Genomic DNA, 17,767 nt, shown 5'->3' on the forward strand with positions numbered 1-17,767 from the left:
TATATTTTCTGGGGGTTTTTTTGTTGTTTTTTTTTGGGCTTATTTATTTATTTACATTTTTTATTATTTATTTAAATTTCATTTTAAGATAACACTCTAACTCTGTTATACAGGTTGATTCAAAAACACTCTGATTCAAAATGATTTATTTCACTTGTAAATCATTACAGAACAATGTGAAAAATTTTGAATTGTTTAAATGCTCAATATGAACCTCCTCCAGCTGTACGGACAACATCAATGCAATAGTCAAATTCATCCCATACTCAATTGAGCATGTCAGGTGTCACTGTACTCACAGCTCTTTCAGTGTGATTTCGGAGATCGTCCAGTGTTGTGGAACCAATGATGAATGCTCTGAGCTGGTGGAGGTTCACAGCTGACGAAAATCACATTGCACAGTTATGACGGATTCACTGTTATTGAAGTGGAGAACGCAAAATGCTTTCTGCTCAGGGGTCACCATCTCCTCATAGACTGAACTGAGCCTCCTCTTTCAGTTGGTATGTGATTGGTTTGATGGAGATTTTGAATAAATATTCCCTAAATCAGTAATCAAACAGATTAGATGTTGTAATCAATAACAAAATAGGTAGTATTGCCTAACAGAGAATATTAATTCTCTCACAAAGGGTAGGCCTTAGACTGTCTGCATAGGAGATTCTAGACACTGGAAAGCAGCTGGGTTCACAGACAGGCCTGTGTGTACCTATTGACCCGGGGAAGAAGGGCAAGTTGACCTTGAAAGGTAGATCAGGCTGGTAAAAACCTGTTGAAGCCAGTTTTGAGGAGTGAGCTCATCATGCGATGTCCAAATTGATGGACGAGATGCACCTATTAGAGAATGAGCTAATATCAAAATTTGAGAAGTAAGGCATGGGGATTTTACATTACCCCAGATAAATGGTATATAAACTGTTGTTTGGAACACTGTATTTGTGCAGTTGGGGTCTCTTGAGACCCTGTGCCACCTGATGCTGAAATAAAGAGGAAGGCTTTTTCTCCCTTCCACAAGAACTCAGCGGCTGAAGTCTTTTATTCTACTTTATTTTATTTTTGATTGAATACCCTTTCTGTTTTTGTTTATTTTATTTTTGTAAGTGATTAAGACAATAATTAGAACAAAACCACAGCACAGAGTAGTTTAGATTTTAAAAACCATCATATGTCATGGCTTTGGGCAAGGAAGAAAATAGCTCTTGGTCCCAACAGGTTCCTAGTCGCCTCACAGTTATAAAAATATGGCGCTTTGAAATCAGATTAATCTTTTTGAATCACCCTGTATAACATTAACAAACATTCCACAAATATTTTATGGCAGACGTTATATCACATCATGAGTCATTAGTGCAGATTTTGTTTAGTAATTTAACAGTGTCATGTTCCCATTACCAGTTGCCATGAAATATATTATAATGTTTGATGTCATGACAGCTTATGTCACATGCTAATTTTTGCTAAATGTAGTCGTCATGACATCAAATATTATGACATTATGACATCTATCATGACAATTAACAATCATGGTACTGTTATATTTCTGGACATCATTTATCATAACATAACATCTACCATTACATGTTTATGGCATGGTTATGCCAATGCTATAGCAAAGACCAAGTATTACACTTTTTTTCTCTGTTTGTGTGTTCCCTGTTTGTATGTGTTTTCTATCAATATGAAATGACTTTCACAATCATAGACTGTCAAACTCCTCCATCTCTATTTACACACAGAAACAGGCCCCCCATCCCCCTTGCCCCGTGGATGAGGTAAGAGAAGCAGAGAGAGTCACACAACCACACACTGAACATCAGAACAACTTAAGATCTCATTAAAATAATCTGGACCTTGTTTGATTGTGAGGCAGCAGCGGCGCCATTACAGATAGGAGAGCAATTTTGCGTCTGATTTGTCAGGTTGTCTTGCATGAGTGTTCCCCATTGCAGCCAATATGCTTTTAATTTGACTGAGGACAGAGAGCAAATAATGTTCTCTCTGTGATGTATGTTTATGTCCCCAGGTGCTGTTCAAAAAACAACTGATTCGATTTGGCAGCACTGATTAATGCCAACACATTCAGCTGACATTTATGCAAAATAAGAAATCTGTTAGTTAAATCAGTGAGCCCTGTTAGAAACTGTGGCCATGAGCAGCAGGTCAATAGATGGTAGTGGCTGCTCTGAACAGGGCTCAACATATGATGCAGGATAGGACAGAATGCAGACATAAAAAGCCTAGGACTGACACTGAGACCGACTACAATTAAGCCTTAGAAATTGAGAGTTATTATTTCATTTTACTGCAGTATTCAAGTACAATTGCATAATTACACAGTAATTACATAGTGAGTTCCACCATGAATTACATTACATCAGATTTACATTGTGTATTAACAGGTTAGACAGGTGTAAATCATAATAAAATCTCTACTTACAAACATACATTTTTTATTGATTAAAAGTTTTGAATCTCCTCTTCCAACAATTTTCAACTACAAGTAGTGTATATGAACATTCCATCAGCCCTTTAATTTGTGTGAAAATTTCATGACAAATTGAGAAACGGAAATGGTTCAGAATTACTTGAAATATAATTTTGCATTAAAAGTTGAGAATTTATTTTCCCTTTGCTGAAAAGTTACCATTTTTGCGATACAAGGATTTGTTCAGATAGCAATGCAGCAGACATATGTACACCTTAGCCAACAGCAGTACTCTAAAACTCTGTCCATCTTCCTTTGTAATGACATCACCATAAAAAGACAGTTTTAACTTGTTCAGTCTGTAAGTCTGATTTTATCTAGTCTATTTCTTTAGCTCAGTACAAAGATATGAGGAGTTGCAGTGCTGTTCATTAGCCTACTGTATCAACTGTCCTTTTCCAGAGCCAGGTCTTTCCATGTGTGGAAGTTTCAGTGGCTGGTTGGGAACGTGGCCATCCATCCGGCCATCTCCTGAGAGCTCCCTGGGAGAGTTGAGGCTTATTTTTGGAGCTCCTATTAATACTGCCGTCTCCTGGATAAGAAGCAGTTAGTGGAGCAGTCCAGCATCCAGGCTTTGGGGCTCCAGCAAGGCTCTCCTCACTCGACATCTGGGAGAATTGACACAACGTTGAGAGCAAATGGATTCTACTGGTAACATGTAGAAGGTTTACCTTTTAGCTTTAGCAGCTCTGCTGCTATTTTGAAGAAGTAGTTCAGTCTAAATTTAGCTAACATGAATAACGATGAATGAAAATTACTGGGGACAACTTACCATGCTCTCATTTGCATAGTGCTAAATAGCCTATTAGCAACATTAGTGATTATAGATGAACTAATCCTTTAAAAGAATAGTTTGACCAAACATGGTAAGATGGCTAACAACAAATGGAGGAGCCACCAATGAGAATGACTGCATAATTCTAAATGGTGGCTATTCATTCTCATTAATTGACCAAGCTACTCCTCTAAAGCCAACAGTTTAATGTGCCATAGTTAGCTACCATCTGCTTTTACTCATTTTTCATCTGTTGTATTAAACTTAATCTGATTAGTAGGTTTATAACTCAATAATCTGTTGCTCTCCTTCTACTATGAGATTTTGCTGACTGTGGTTAATACAACTTCCCCCAACTGTCAACCTGAGAGAAAATCATGGAGTAAAAATGTGAGGTCAGGATAGTCTGCCCAATGCAGGCATTTATTTGAACAGAAAGCAGATGGATCTGCAACTCTTAGTCTCCATGGCAACAGCCATAGCAACAACAAACAAGTGTCAGTTTTGATTCCTCATTTTTGAAGGTCTTCAAAAATTGTTGTAGTTAAAGCCATAGTGAATAAAGAGCAATACATTAGAACATAGTACAGCTTAGCCTTCCCTTGAAAGCCCCAACATAGATATTACATACTCTATATTTAGTACATGAGAAACTGAGGTGGAGAAACATCCCTGTTATTTATAGCCTCCACCATTATAACTTATATCATGAGTAGCTGTCCATGGTGCTGAAATATCCTCCTGTACTTTGGCACTATTATCAATCTGGCTGAAATCATTTTATTTTATGTACTTTTTTTTCAATAGTGCAGTAGATCATATCTCTGCCATCACTGCTATTATGTAATAGCATGGTTCATCACCCTTAGAATCATAACAGTACTCCTGAGTTGATATCTGTTGTGTGGATTTTGACTCACTCTTATTGCAAGAATGAGATTACAGTTGAGAGGCTTAAAATGGGTTTGACCCTAATACTGAAACAGCTGGCCTGCCACAGCTTCTACTCACAGGTGATTGTGCACACATACAAATGAGAGATAAACAAAGCTAAACATTCTCAACATTTCAGAGAAATATCTCATTTTTGGAGCTCTTTAAGATGAAAACACATATTGCTAAAGTATTGACCAAACGTGCTTCATTTAATGAGGCCCCAGGAGATCTGACAAAACCCTGTAATCATTGCTGTCATAAAAACAGAAAGAACGTGTATCAATAAAACTTCATAGAAGAAGAAAAAGGTTTCCATTTGTTAAGAGTGGCATAACCATCAACAGTGCAGGTACAGCAGTCACACTGTGGTGGTTGAACCTGCTAGCATCTTTTTTGGATGTCCCTTCTTACACTTTTGGGTAGCAAGAGTAATGTAATAACATACTTTAATCATTAGTCTGCATTAGACACTGACTTGGCTGAACTATACAGTTGCAAAAGTTTGAACGCCCCTGCTCAAATTACATGTTTTGTTGATTTTCTAGGTGAAAATATGTTAACATATTCTCTACAGAGGACAGACTTAAAGAAGAACATAATCATTCAACCATTTAGATGTAAACAAAATCATCCAGAGTCACAATTGTTCATTATTATAGCACTAGGAACCAGATCGAACCACTCTGAATGATTTTGTTTACATCTAAACCATTGAATGATAATTTCTAAACTAATTTTACAAAATCGATGGAGTTCCCCTTTAATTATGGCATTTGGTGCACAATATCTGTTTGTTTGCTACAAAATAAAGTGTAATATATAAAGTGCACCCTAATGTTTGCACAGGTCACATTTAATTTTTTTTAGATTTAGTAAACAAACAGTAATTGTGTATTAATGTGTGCATGAGTGTGTTCTCTGTAGAGGATGTGTTATCTTATTCCATTTAGAAGATCAACAAAACATGTCATTTGACCAGGGGCGCCCAAACTTTTGCAGATGACTCTGGCATTGGTGTGTAAACAAGCAAATTAATCACGCTGCCATTTAAAAAAAAAAATCATTAAAGTTTTTTGTGTGTGGGCCCTTAATTTATTCATTTGTTTGCAGTCCTCGTTATACCATTGTTATTATAACTGTATAACTACATAGTTAATAAAACAAAATACATTTCTGTTGGTCCATTTATCATGAAATGTGCACACAGAGTAGACGGCAGCTTTCTCAAATAGTGTAATAAAATAATTTGTTTTTTCATATGACTGCAATGTAATATAAGCTAAAAAAACAATATATATCTGTTTGTATTGATTTATTTTAAATATACTTTAATATAACTATAGGCTAATATGATGGTTTCTCAAAGCTGAGTCTACTCTCTCACTCTGCTCAGTAATCTGAGCACTGCGGCGTCTGGTTATAGTAAGCTTTATCAGGCCTGAATGCAGTGTGCAAGCATACATATGTATTGGGCTGTTAGGGGCTGTGTGGGTGGCAGGTATTTATTGCCTAAACGTGGGGTGGTAGTGAGGCGTTCAGTAACACGGGCTGTTTACACATAATCATATCACTGCCGTCCCTCCAGCCTCAGGGCACCAGGAGAGAGGGAAAGAGGGAGAGAGGGAGAGAAGAGGTGGTGTGGTAATGGAGACAGTGAAAAAGACAGGGCCGGTGTTGATACATCAGTGCGTACTGATTCTCTCACCTTTTCTCTAAATTTCACACCCCCTTCTCTTCTCTTGCTTCTTTAGTCTCTTGTGTACACGCATGCTTTCCTTCATTTTGCTTTGTTATCTCGTTCTCTCATATTCATTTCTCTCTCTCTATCTCTCTCTCTCTCTCTCTCTCTCTCTCTCCTTGTTCATTCTCTCACGCTCATCTCAGAACACACAATGCCTATCGATCTTCTGAGCACTGCAGTAGATGGATTGGAAGTCAGCAGGAGTGAAGCTCCCTGTTGCTCTGCTGGTTTAGGGCTGAGAGAGTAGGCTAAAGCTTTTCCTACTGTCTTGATTGCTAGTTTGAAGCACTTGATCATATGTTGCTTAAAAAAGAGAGTGAATTGTCATCTCCTTCTTTAAGGCTATTTATACTCTAGTAATCTATAAGTAATTTGTATGACCAATTAGTGCAAGGATAAGGTAGCCCAAGTTTCCCAATTGACAACAACTAGACTGTATGGAAATGTCATAGCCCTGATGTACAATCAGGCATAATACTCAATGACAATAACAACACGGCACGGATTTTAGCATGATTCACACGTTCACACTTGCCATGAAAGTCATACATGACGTGACTGATTCATTTCTGAATCGTGTACAGAAATACAGTCAGAATTACAGCAGAAATACTGCAATGATTTTCATCAAAAACGGTAAATGTTTTGCCTTGTCAGCAAAGCTGCGTCACTTTTTTCATGCAGGCAGGGTACATTTTGGCTGCGTCTCTCTAGAATCCCATACAGAATACATTCCCATGGTGTTTTCACAAAAATACAATAAAAAAACTGTAAAAACATAACTGTCGCAGAAATATTCCATTTTAAATTCAGTGTGTTTCCCAGGAGTGTATTGGCTTCTGTTCACACATGAGCTCTCCTGGTAATTTCACCATTAATTGTATTTGGTCTTGTACAGATACATTTTTGCTTCAACTTTATTTGGGTTTGGACTCTGGCTTGCATTCATAGTTAACACCTTCCTGCTTAATTACCGTTAAGAGTGCATTTGTGAAAAAAGCTAAATTGAGTACTTCTGTAATCTACTAGCTATTTTTGATTTAAGTAGTTTGTGTTCACACTGGGAAATTAAAAGACGTTACACCTGCATAATGTACTAGAACTGAAGAAAATCTAAGTTGCTGAACATTGCACACTGTTTGTACTCTCAGGTCTCAAGCTAAGATGTATGCAGAAGAAGGAAAGGAGTCATCAGATGAGGTTACAATTTCATATTTCTAATGTGAGTTGGATTGTCCCTCAAGAACTGCATTCATACACAACACTATAGGGCTTGTTTCAATATTGAGCTAATCATAGCTAACTCCAGTTCAAAAACATGAAGTGCTGAGCACTTATATGCCATTTCCATTTACTGCAGAATGTGCTTGACATGAGACAGTATTGCCCTACCAGACCTGAGACAGAGCTAGCTTTAGAAATGCACAGCACATAGTGTAAGAATACAGTGCATTATGTTTGAATTGAGACACTTGGCAGGCTGTTATTACATTAGGGTGAAGTTGATCTGAACAGACCTGCTATTACTGAGAGAGCTCCAGGTTCTGTGAATTTCATAAGGAAATTCACTCTGGAATTATTCCTGTCAAACTTCTAAAAACTTTGGACATTGCTTTTTCGTACTGGATTAAAATCTAACCACGAATCTCATCGGTAAACACTTAACTTCTAATACATCTCCAGATAAAGCTAATCCATCTCAAATGGGCCGTTTGTCTCTAACATATTGATTTTTTAGTCAGCAGACAGGATGTTTGGCCTAAGTTAGTTTGCAAAGCTCCTTATGGGCTGTAAAATAAATCTTGTTGCTTCATTATGGCACATTGTATAGAGAAGCTGTTTTTAATGAGGTGATGTTTATTACCCCCTTCCTCTTTCTCTCACCCTCCATGCAGTCCTCTCATTACCCCATGCTCTACTGCTGTGGCTCATATGGAGAAGAGGAACCCTGATGAGTCTCATCGCTATAACTGATGACACGCTGCTGTTTTTTACAGCCATGAAAACTGAACGACTTCTAGTCCCAAGGGTTTGCACAGAGAGAGCTGCTGAAGCTGCTGCTGGCAAACCTTGTATCTACTTCACTTGCTAAGTCAGTCTGATAGGGATTATAATGGCTTAATATTAAAGTATCAATATTTCCAAGTGTTTTTATTTAATCAATAATTTGAATATAATTTGAATAAGTACCTATTGTCGCCTGTTGCTGCGGCACTGGGTGGGTGAGTGGTACAGATTTAAAGAAGGTGAAAAGCTGTCTCTGAACAAGAGAGAGAATAAGTGACATTATGTATAAAACTGAACTGTACAGAACTGTGTGGACTGTGTGGCAGGGTTATGTGCATGGTGATTGTACTGATCAGTATGTTTTAATGCTTTTCCAAACTAGACATTAATGTTAGTGATAGTACTACTCTACACTGAAGTAACTAAACATTGTCATGTTGGTTAACTTACATAGGAACACTTATATTTGAGCTCAGTATGTTGATCAGTCCCACCAGGAACTCACAGCCTCTTTTTTGGGGGGAGTTTTTGGGCCAAAATGCTTTAATTTGTATTGGATATTCTCAACATTTGTGGCAATATTTGCATATGTTTTGAATGAAGCCTGGTAGGTTCCTGATAAAAACAAGAGAGAAACAAATTGGATATTCAGTGAAAAACAAGACAGTATAGATTCAAAATTAAAAATATAGATTTTAACTCTGTTTTAATTCACAATATTAAAACAATATTCAATAAATATTGAATATTGAAATGATATAAGGAAACCACTTGCATGCAAAATAATCACCATATTTCAACAGTGAAATGTGCAGGACAGATGAAGAGAAGAAACATTCAGTAGTACTGTAAGACTACACCAGGACAATATCTAAAACTACTTAGCACAATGTTTTCTGGGATTACTGATTATATGTTAATAGTGTAAAATTCACAAAAACCACAAAAGTGCACTGAAAATCAAGTTAAAGTTACATTGCATGGTGGAAAATTGACAATCATCGACTTCTGCTTTTGGTCCCCAGAAATGTCACATGGTGTACAAAACAGCAAAACGTTCAGGAATTGGTTTGCCTTGTCTTTAGCTAAAATAATGTGATTGTCTACACATTATCTATGTGGCACAAAGCTGCAGACTTTCAATAATTGTGAAAGAACTTAAGGGATTTTCCCATTTAATGGGGAAATAGAGGGCTGATTGGACAAAATATCCAAATATTGCAAGGGTTGATTAAATTTGTGTGCATTTCTGATCACAAATTCCTGGAAGGATGATTAATGAAGGGATAATAGAAATATATCATTTGCTGTATGTGATACTTGTTTCCTATGTTATAAGTGCACTGCATGTACAGTTAAAAATAGACATATTTTCCAGCTTGACTCTCAAGATAGATTTGAAATATGAAGCCTAAAAGGAAATATAAAAAGAAAATGTTTTTGCTTGGATTTGGAATATTACTGTTATCAGTTTAAGCTGTAATATTTGCCTTTCTTTCCTGCTCTGATAGTTTGTCCTTTGTTGCAGCTGCCATCTTTTCTTTTCACCCTCTCTTTTATGAGACAAAAACTTTTTTTTTCCTTTTATCTTTTTCTCTCCTTTTTTTCTGCCTTGCCCTCATGGAAACATGATCTCAGTTGGCTGTCGCATCACTTCCTGTCTCATCGCCTCGGTGACAGCACCCCCCACCAGCAGCAGCAGATGTAGTCCCAGCTCTGAGCTCCGGCTTTTGCTGAGCTGTGGAAACCGAACACAGCCACATTTGCAGAACATTTTGAGAACACTCCACCGCTCGGCCTCTGCGCCCTTATCTCTGTACTGAGGCAGGGGGGAGCTAACCTCAGAAGCAGCGGAAAGTGCTGTCAGCCTTTTTCTAATGGATTTTACGACTTTTGCCAATGTCCTTGTCAATGCTGAACATTCATGCTTTCTGTTTTATCTTCATGTGAAGCTGAAACACGGACTGTCGATTGTGTATTCCACAGACTCACGTCAAAAATGTTGGTAAAGAAACCATAAATAAAAGATAATGTTTGTGTTGTTTCTGGGAAAATATAAAAGCATAACAGCCTATTGATTTTAGTATGTGGGCAACCAGGGACTGTGTGAATATGGACTGACCATGTATATCCTCATAGCTTCTGCAATGTTCAGCATGAGAAAACACAACAAACCATGATCACTTTGAACACAATAGACACACAGCAAATACAGAGTGAATGAAAAGTCCAGGAACCATCCAAAGATCAGTATAATGCTCAATGTTAAATTAGTCTTTTCAATACCAATTTTACATTAGTTACATTAGTTTTCAGTACCAATACCAATAGTGAGACATTGACTTCACCAATACTTTTCTCCTTAAAAACCTTAGATGCTTATATCTGTGCTAAAAAATAAGCTTTTTGTCGTTTTGCAAAAAAAATGTACCCTTTTTGTTTTTTATTCCTTTTTTAATTCCTTTTGGTACTGTGTAAGAGTTCTGTAATGTGTCCATTCTTTTCAGGAGACTTGCTTTCAGTTTTTCAAAGAAATCTTCAGGAATATTTTTTTGCACATCTCCAAAGTTCAGTCTTAGAAGTTGGTTGCATTTTCTGCCTCTAGCAATCTAAGCAATCTAAGTAATCCCAAACACATTTAATGATGTTGAGATCTGGACTCTTAGGTGGTCAGTCCATTTTTCTGAAAACACCAGCACCTTCTTTGTTTGATTTGCAAATTTCTTCTTTTTTGTTTATTTCCTTTTCTCAGTCACAATTTCTTGACAGATCCACATCCTTTCAGACACATAGCACTGAGTTATCTTCTCACAGTGGAAGGATGGACAGAAACTGTGAATTTTTCAGATCTGAAGCAAGAATATCCGAAGCTCTCTCAATGATGAAAGTTTTAAATACTGTTTATCTAATGGTGACAGTTTTGGTGGTCTAACAGGTCTTGCATGGTTGCATGGTCCCATTTTGTATATCATCCCATGGTGTATATCATTTTTTTTGTTGTTGTTGTTTCATTTTTTTCACTTATTTTAATTTTTTCTTATGTTTTATATGTTTTCTTGTGATTATATCTTGTGTAAAACTCCGTAGAAATATACAGACTTATATACATTATATATATACATTTAGTATATATGTATAGTACAGTGTTGGATTTTGAAGAGTGTGTATTGGAGGTCTCCAGTTGGAAACAAGCATGCTTATTGGCTGATAAGACTGACTCTGTAGATATTAAAATGTGATACTGAATGGCACAGAATATATGATACTAGTTAATATTAAAGTAATTTGATCAGTGCTTTAAAACTTTAAATTGAATTTTAATACAATAGCCCTATGTGTACCTATGATCTACAGTACACTTTGGTCTAATTGGGGTGCAAATTTGATCTGACAAGTAGGGGAGACCAACATCGAGAGGCTATAGCCTACATACAATGCTAGCACCACATACAAAATGTTAGATTTCATATATAAAACTACATAAGCAAAGTATTGTATCATATTTCTATGACATTCAATGCTCTATATGTCAACATTAAAACAGGAATTATTAACAGGAATTGCATATAGCGATGCTTTTTAGAGTTGATAGATAATAATCACATAATGTTGATAAAAATAATAGGTAGTGAATTTAGCTGTTAGGCTGTCTGCTTCACCAAGTGTTGCTGCACTCCGACAGAGTCTCTTCTTAGCAAAGCTCAGTGTGTGAGCAGTGCAATTTGACTTGTAATGACAATGCAGTATGACTGGTGTGGGAGATTCAATGGAAAATATTATCACAAACATAACATAAGCTATCTACTTGTTTTGACAACCATCCTGCAACATAAGAATTCATGTTAACACATGAAACTGCACTGTAGTGGGTAGGATGATGTTAGTGTGTAGGTTAGTGGAAAGGTTTGCTCCATCAGACCATGATGATCCAGTGATTTGTCACACTGGCATAGGTGATGACAAGGAAGGACTGACTGCTCCGATGCCTGCGTGTGTGTGTGAGTGTCTGCATGTGAGTGTTTGTGTATGTGTGCATATGCATGTTTTCATGTCAAATGCTTTTTGTGTATGGGATTTGATTACCAGACAGCTTGAGTCACAGTTCTGAGTCATTAGTTTCATTTGCCAGGCCTCCATAAGAGCTCTATCCACATGAGCACTGCAGTAAAGAGGCCTCTATTTCTCTCTCTCTCACTCTCTTTCTCTCTCTGACTCGCTCCTTTTCTCTCTCACCCTTAGCACTCTCAATGCGTTCACAACCTCTCACTCTTCTCTGCAATGTTCTCACTCACAATGCCAAAATGCACTCAAGTGCTGATATACTAATTTAGAGTACATCTCCACATATATGCTACCTTACTGCTGAAACCACTCTAATCAATTCCAGCATCATGAAGCATCTAATATGATTTTAGGACATGATTTTTAGAGTTACATTACAGTGGGGTGTGGAATTTACAACATGTAGTCACACATCCCCTGCATTTATTGGTCACTACAGATTTACAGACACAACATTATTTTATCATAAGTATCATATATTTATTATGGCTACCATCTCGTTGGTATCGCTAGTTGAAAATCAGTCTTTTTTTCCAGTCTAATGTCATGGGGTTCTAATGGCTCGTCACCATGGGAACTAATGGCTTCCATTTAGTTTGAGGTGTGTTGTCGCAGACAATAGAGCGGAACCAATCATAAGTCCTAAAAGCAACATGAAGCCTTTGTTTGACTTTTGCTTGATTGCAGTATTTGGGCAGGAATTGTTTTATAAACAAAATGAAACCATTTAATCTGATCTCAAGCTAATTACAAATAAGTCATGAAATCAAAATAGCCACAAGTTGATAACAGCATCATTAATGTGATGTCAAATGCATTATCAAGGCCACCTTGAAAACAGTATATAACTCATTAATTCATTACTTTAGTAGTTCATTAAACGTGTAGTGAGAGAGACTGAGAGAGAGAGAGGAGAGAGAGAGAGAGAGAGATTGTAAGAGAATGAAACTAGGTTATCCTCTGTCTTCCTGCAGGGTATTAAGCTTGACCATAGCTCAAGAATCTGTTCCAAGGAGGTCCAGGACACACGTGCACACACACACACCCACCCACACATACTCTGACAACAATAGATATCTAGCCACACACACACATACTTACACACACTGATGTCAGACACACACCTTATATGTCCCCTTTTCAGCTTTGATACACACTGGTCACTGGATTCTCCCAACAAATCTTGACCCACAGTTACCTCTCCTCTGATACCTAAGTGTTATATTGTCCTCAGAGTCAATGAGAGGCATGCTGAATAGAATAAGAAAGGTCATGCTGACTTATTTTAACTCTAAATTAGGACAAGCCTCAAAGGTTTTCTTATTCTTTCTAAATTGTGAGATAATCAGACAATGGTATTATATGAAACCTGAATTTTCATTGAGACTGTTTACACTTTGCATTAGCATGAAAACAGTGTTTGGACGATGTTCCGAGTTCACATGAAAAAGCAGGTTTAAACACACCCAGGACATATTGTGGTTGATTACAATCAGATCAGTTACAAACGGAGGTCCACATTCAAAAAAACCTATGTCTGCATACAGTTACACACGTAAAAAACAAGGAAATACAAGATGAAGGATACGCACACTGGAGTTCTCCTGAAACCAGGTACCTTAATGCACCCTGGGCCAGTGAGAGCTTTACAATAGTTTTAAGATAAGACTCTAGTCTAAAATGTATTTAATACCATATCTAATTATAGCAGACAGGTACATACAAGGCACTGTAAAGCTAAGTAGTGCCCACAGAAAACATTTTTTTTTTTTCCAGGCTTAGCACTATTGTTATCAACATTAAATGTAAAACAATCAGAAGACACATGTTGGTCCTTGGTCATTTTGGAATACATTTGTGTACATAATATCCTCAGGTTCATATCACCACTCCTGTAAGAAGAAATTCAAATTAGAAAAGTTCTCTACAATGCAGCATTTCACATCAAACGACTCTGAATTAATTTGTTTCACATTTCACAACACCTGAATTATGCAGAAGTTTTTAATTTCTGAAAACCTTGTATCTACAAACCGTTACTAACTTTAATTTTAGGAATGTTCACACAACAAAAAGGCAGCTGGCATTTTCCAATAGAATAAAAAAAGAAAAAAAAGTTGTGATTATCAATTGTGTGATACACCAGAAGAAATGCTGGCTTGAATGTATATGATTCAAGTGTGTCAGTTGGTAGCGCATAATAGGATACACTGCATATATATCCACTGTCAGAACACTGTAAAATATCATTTAAAAACAAAAAAGGTTAAGGGCATGTAAATACACCATACATATAGTGCACTTTAACACTGGTGTTGTTAATTTACAGAAATAAAATGTAAATTCACAATTCACCATGGGGCCTGGATGTTTTGATCCAGTGTGTTACTCTGGTGAAAGACAATACACACCACTTTATTTCACAGACATTTGCTTATGTCAGAGTATATAGTGGAACTGCTGAATTACAGTAAAAGGCAGTATTACTAAGAAATTAAATGACTGTAAATTTACACATTTTTACCATCATTGAGAAAACATGTTCTACTGGTTTTAAAACGTCCTCTGCTGCCAGACTTGTACTGCTTTCTTACAGATTTTTCTTTCAAAGTATATGTTACATCTATCACTTTCTTTCAGTTCTTCTTTTCAGGAGAAATATAATGATATAACCCATTTTATCCATGTCCAGCTGACTGACACATTTCAATCATGTACATTCAAAGCACCACTTTTACACAGTGGCATACAGTGAATGGTTCTGACTTGAGACCAAAAGACACACCCTCTCTCTCCTCTCACTCTGTTATGCTTCCCTTCTTTTTGTTCATTTTTAAACTTCTGTTCAGTAGCTCTGACTGCTCCCCCTCACCTCTTGCATGTGAATAATGTGCTTGCTGGTATGAATTCACGGATGGTGCTTCTCAAAGCTACTCAGTATGGTCTCATGTTCAGCCTGCAAGTGTTAATTAGCTTCTCTCTATCATGGTTACCATCGAACATTGCACCCAAGAGAGCCGAGCAAACAGCAAAGCCAACTGGGATGGCTGACAGCTTGGAAAGCAAACATACTGTTCTTCCCAGGATGGCAGTCCATGCCCCACCCAGAGGGCACACACACACACAAACACACACACATACACGCACACACACACACACACACACACACGCACACACTCATACACATTCCTCCAAAGACTTCGCCTCGTCCTCTCCCAGGTGCACTGAAATCTGCGGAGCGGCATGCAGCTTGTCCCACTTACTGTACAGTGCGACTGTACCTGTGAAAGCGTGTGCGTGTGCGCGCGCGTTTGTGTTTGCTACGAGCCCGTTGCGACAAAGTCTGACCCACTTGAATGTAGGGTGTCGTATTTCCATGCCCAGACTTGTGCTCCAGTGCTTCTGATGGCACCTTTTACATCTTCCCATAAACGACAGATGGCCAGCTGATTTGGGACATAGTAGTTCTAACATTAACTAACACTAACAACACGTACTGGCAAATACGTAAAAGTTCACGCTGGAATTTGCACCTCTCCTGTTGGGACGCTTATCAATTAGCACTAAACCAGACATGACTTGCCTCTCACACTTCACAGTGTGTGTGTGTGTGTGCGTTGGTGTGTGTGCGTAAGGGCTGGGGGGGTGGGGGGAGTTGTGTAAGTCGCCCCTGTAGTCGAGGCCAAAGAGATCTTGCGCAGGAGCTGCGCGAGCATTTGGAGCTCGTGCTGGATGTTGGCTCTCTCCTCGCTCGCGCTCACTGACCGCAGCCCACTTTTTGGGCACAGAGAGGAGCTCGCGCGGCGTATCCGCTCTCGCTGCGACCCGATGCCGTGAAAGGAACGCTTTACGTTGCATGTGTTACGTTTTACGCACGGCTTTGGCTTCAGCAGCACCACCAGAAGCAGAGTTTTTGGGAGGCTTTTCGGATGGGCGCGTGCGGCGAATAGCTGCGCCTCTTGAGTTCGCTGCTCCTTCCTTGCTTCAAGCATAATCCTGCTCGGCTTGGACGAGGCATCAGGGCGCGTGGGAAATGTGAAGGAGCTTAAAAAGTATGGCATGCAAACATGGTCTCGGCCAAGAAGGAGACGGTGACAGCGATGTACCCCGCTTCCATTTCCACTCTCCTCTACTTGCTCTGCGTGACGGCTTGGTGAGTTCCAAGTTGCTCCGCTGCGCCCGCGCTTCTGCTCTCCTCGCCAGTGTGACCACCAGCAGCTCCCCACCACGCGAGGGGCTCCAACCTTCCCAAACGTCGAGCGGAGCTGCGGGAGCAGAGATTGGTTTTTGATAGTGATAAGTGCAAAAAAGTGGTGATTGTGGTTGTCCATCGTGCGCAACTGGGTGGCGCATTGTAACGCCGTGGTGTGTTGTGTGTATGTGTGTTGTTTGCAGCATCAAGAGAATATCAGGACAGCTCAAGAAGGAGGATAAATTGTATCCGGAGAATTTCACGCGCATACTGGACAGACTACTGGACGGCTATGACAACAGACTTCGACCTGGATTCGGTGGTACGTATGAAAAAGGCGCTCAGCTGCCAGCCTGATGGAGGTCTTTACTGGTCAGTCAACACTGGTGAAGTTCTTCAGGGTAGTTTTACTAGGAACGTTGCTAGGGGACGTTTTTGGAACGCTAATGGTCCCTCATGCCTCTTTCACGAGACTCAGTGGTTATTTTCCGAGCTCTGGCACTTGTACTGCTCTCTTCGTATCTGATAGATCGGTGCCTTCGGATGTTTAGTCGAGTTTCGTTATGTAATAGCCCCGAGAAAGCCGCTTAGCGCACTGTTTAAGTAGGAAGAGTGCAGATGTTCTTTTATTTGCGTGTGCGCGCGAGTGTGAGTGTGTGTGCGCGTGCGTGAGTGTTTTAACCACTGGACTCGATCTGGACGTTTCTTTGCTTAGTTTGTGGAAATAAGCATCAGAATTCGTTGTGTGAACACACTTTTACAGACACTTCTGCTCGTTAAATATGACTGGTGAGGTTTTTTTTCCCCACTACTGAATGTTAGAAGCGTATTCCCTTTATCTGCGCTTAGAGCGTGTGTGCATAGATTATGATCGGCTTAAACTCCAGGGAGGGTTAAATTTTAAACTCCTTTACCCCTTTATAATGTTTCATTAAAGTCCTTTGGACTCTGATATTCACTGCAGGATGAGAGCTCTCTAGATGGCTTATTATGCTCCTTTTTTTGGATCCTGGAGATTTTGTTCTGTGCTGCTCCATTGGAGAAGCTAGAATGAAGCTTCAGGGTTGGGCGCCTTCGCCTTTTTATATAACTTTGGTGAAGAGGCTGAACGTTATGACCCTGAATAGAACTCCCACCTTCACTTGGCATGAGCTCTGCTGTTAGCTAGAGAAGCATGTTGAGGCTGGAAATCTAGGCAGCTGGTGCATCTGATCTTTGTTACTGGACTTGCCCTTGTCATGCACTGACAGTAAACAACAATGAGTTGCAGGGGATTTTTAGGCCTATCTTGGTCTGAAATAAGGTGTTGGAGTTGTGCAGTTTTGTAATGAAGACTGGAAAACTGAAGTAGGCCTGGGGAACTCAGCATGATTCTCCTCATCAAAAGCCACCTATTCATGACAGATTTGGGTTCAGAGAATATCTGCTGGAGAAATTTTGGAAGGAGTTGAAGGACCTAAGCCATACTTAGGTTTGATTGTTGGTCCTGATGGTACTTAAAACTTGGCAGCAGAACATAAGTGAGAGTTTTTTTTTCTTTCTTTCTTATCTGTTTCCTCTCAGAACACT

General features: G+C 38.9%; 1 protein-coding gene and 1 long non-coding RNA gene across 2 annotated transcripts in view; both read left to right on the forward strand.

Annotated features, from left to right (window-relative positions):
• The first annotated feature begins 3,027 nt into the window (after positions 1-3,027).
• On the forward strand, positions 3,028-7,981 carry LOC118806413. The gene is made up of 3 exons (XR_005007115.1): positions 3,028-3,136; positions 7,089-7,159; positions 7,833-7,981. It is a non-coding gene; the product is annotated as an uncharacterized LOC118806413 (long non-coding RNA).
• Positions 7,982-15,740: 7,759 nt separating this feature from the next.
• Positions 15,741-17,767, forward strand: part of gabra4 (gamma-aminobutyric acid type A receptor subunit alpha4) — a 37,716-nt gene continuing 35,689 nt past the window's right edge. Inside the window, exons 1-2 of the mRNA XM_036568624.1 lie at positions 15,741-16,159; positions 16,402-16,520. Coding sequence (XP_036424517.1) covers positions 16,074-16,159; positions 16,402-16,520 — 205 coding nt within the window. The 5' untranslated portion in view covers positions 15,741-16,073. The remainder of the gene's footprint in view (positions 16,160-16,401; positions 16,521-17,767) is intronic.

This window comes from Colossoma macropomum, unplaced genomic scaffold, assembly GCF_904425465.1.
Source record: "Colossoma macropomum unplaced genomic scaffold, Colossoma_macropomum, whole genome shotgun sequence".
Classification (NCBI taxonomy): Eukaryota; Metazoa; Chordata; class Actinopteri; order Characiformes; family Serrasalmidae; genus Colossoma; species Colossoma macropomum.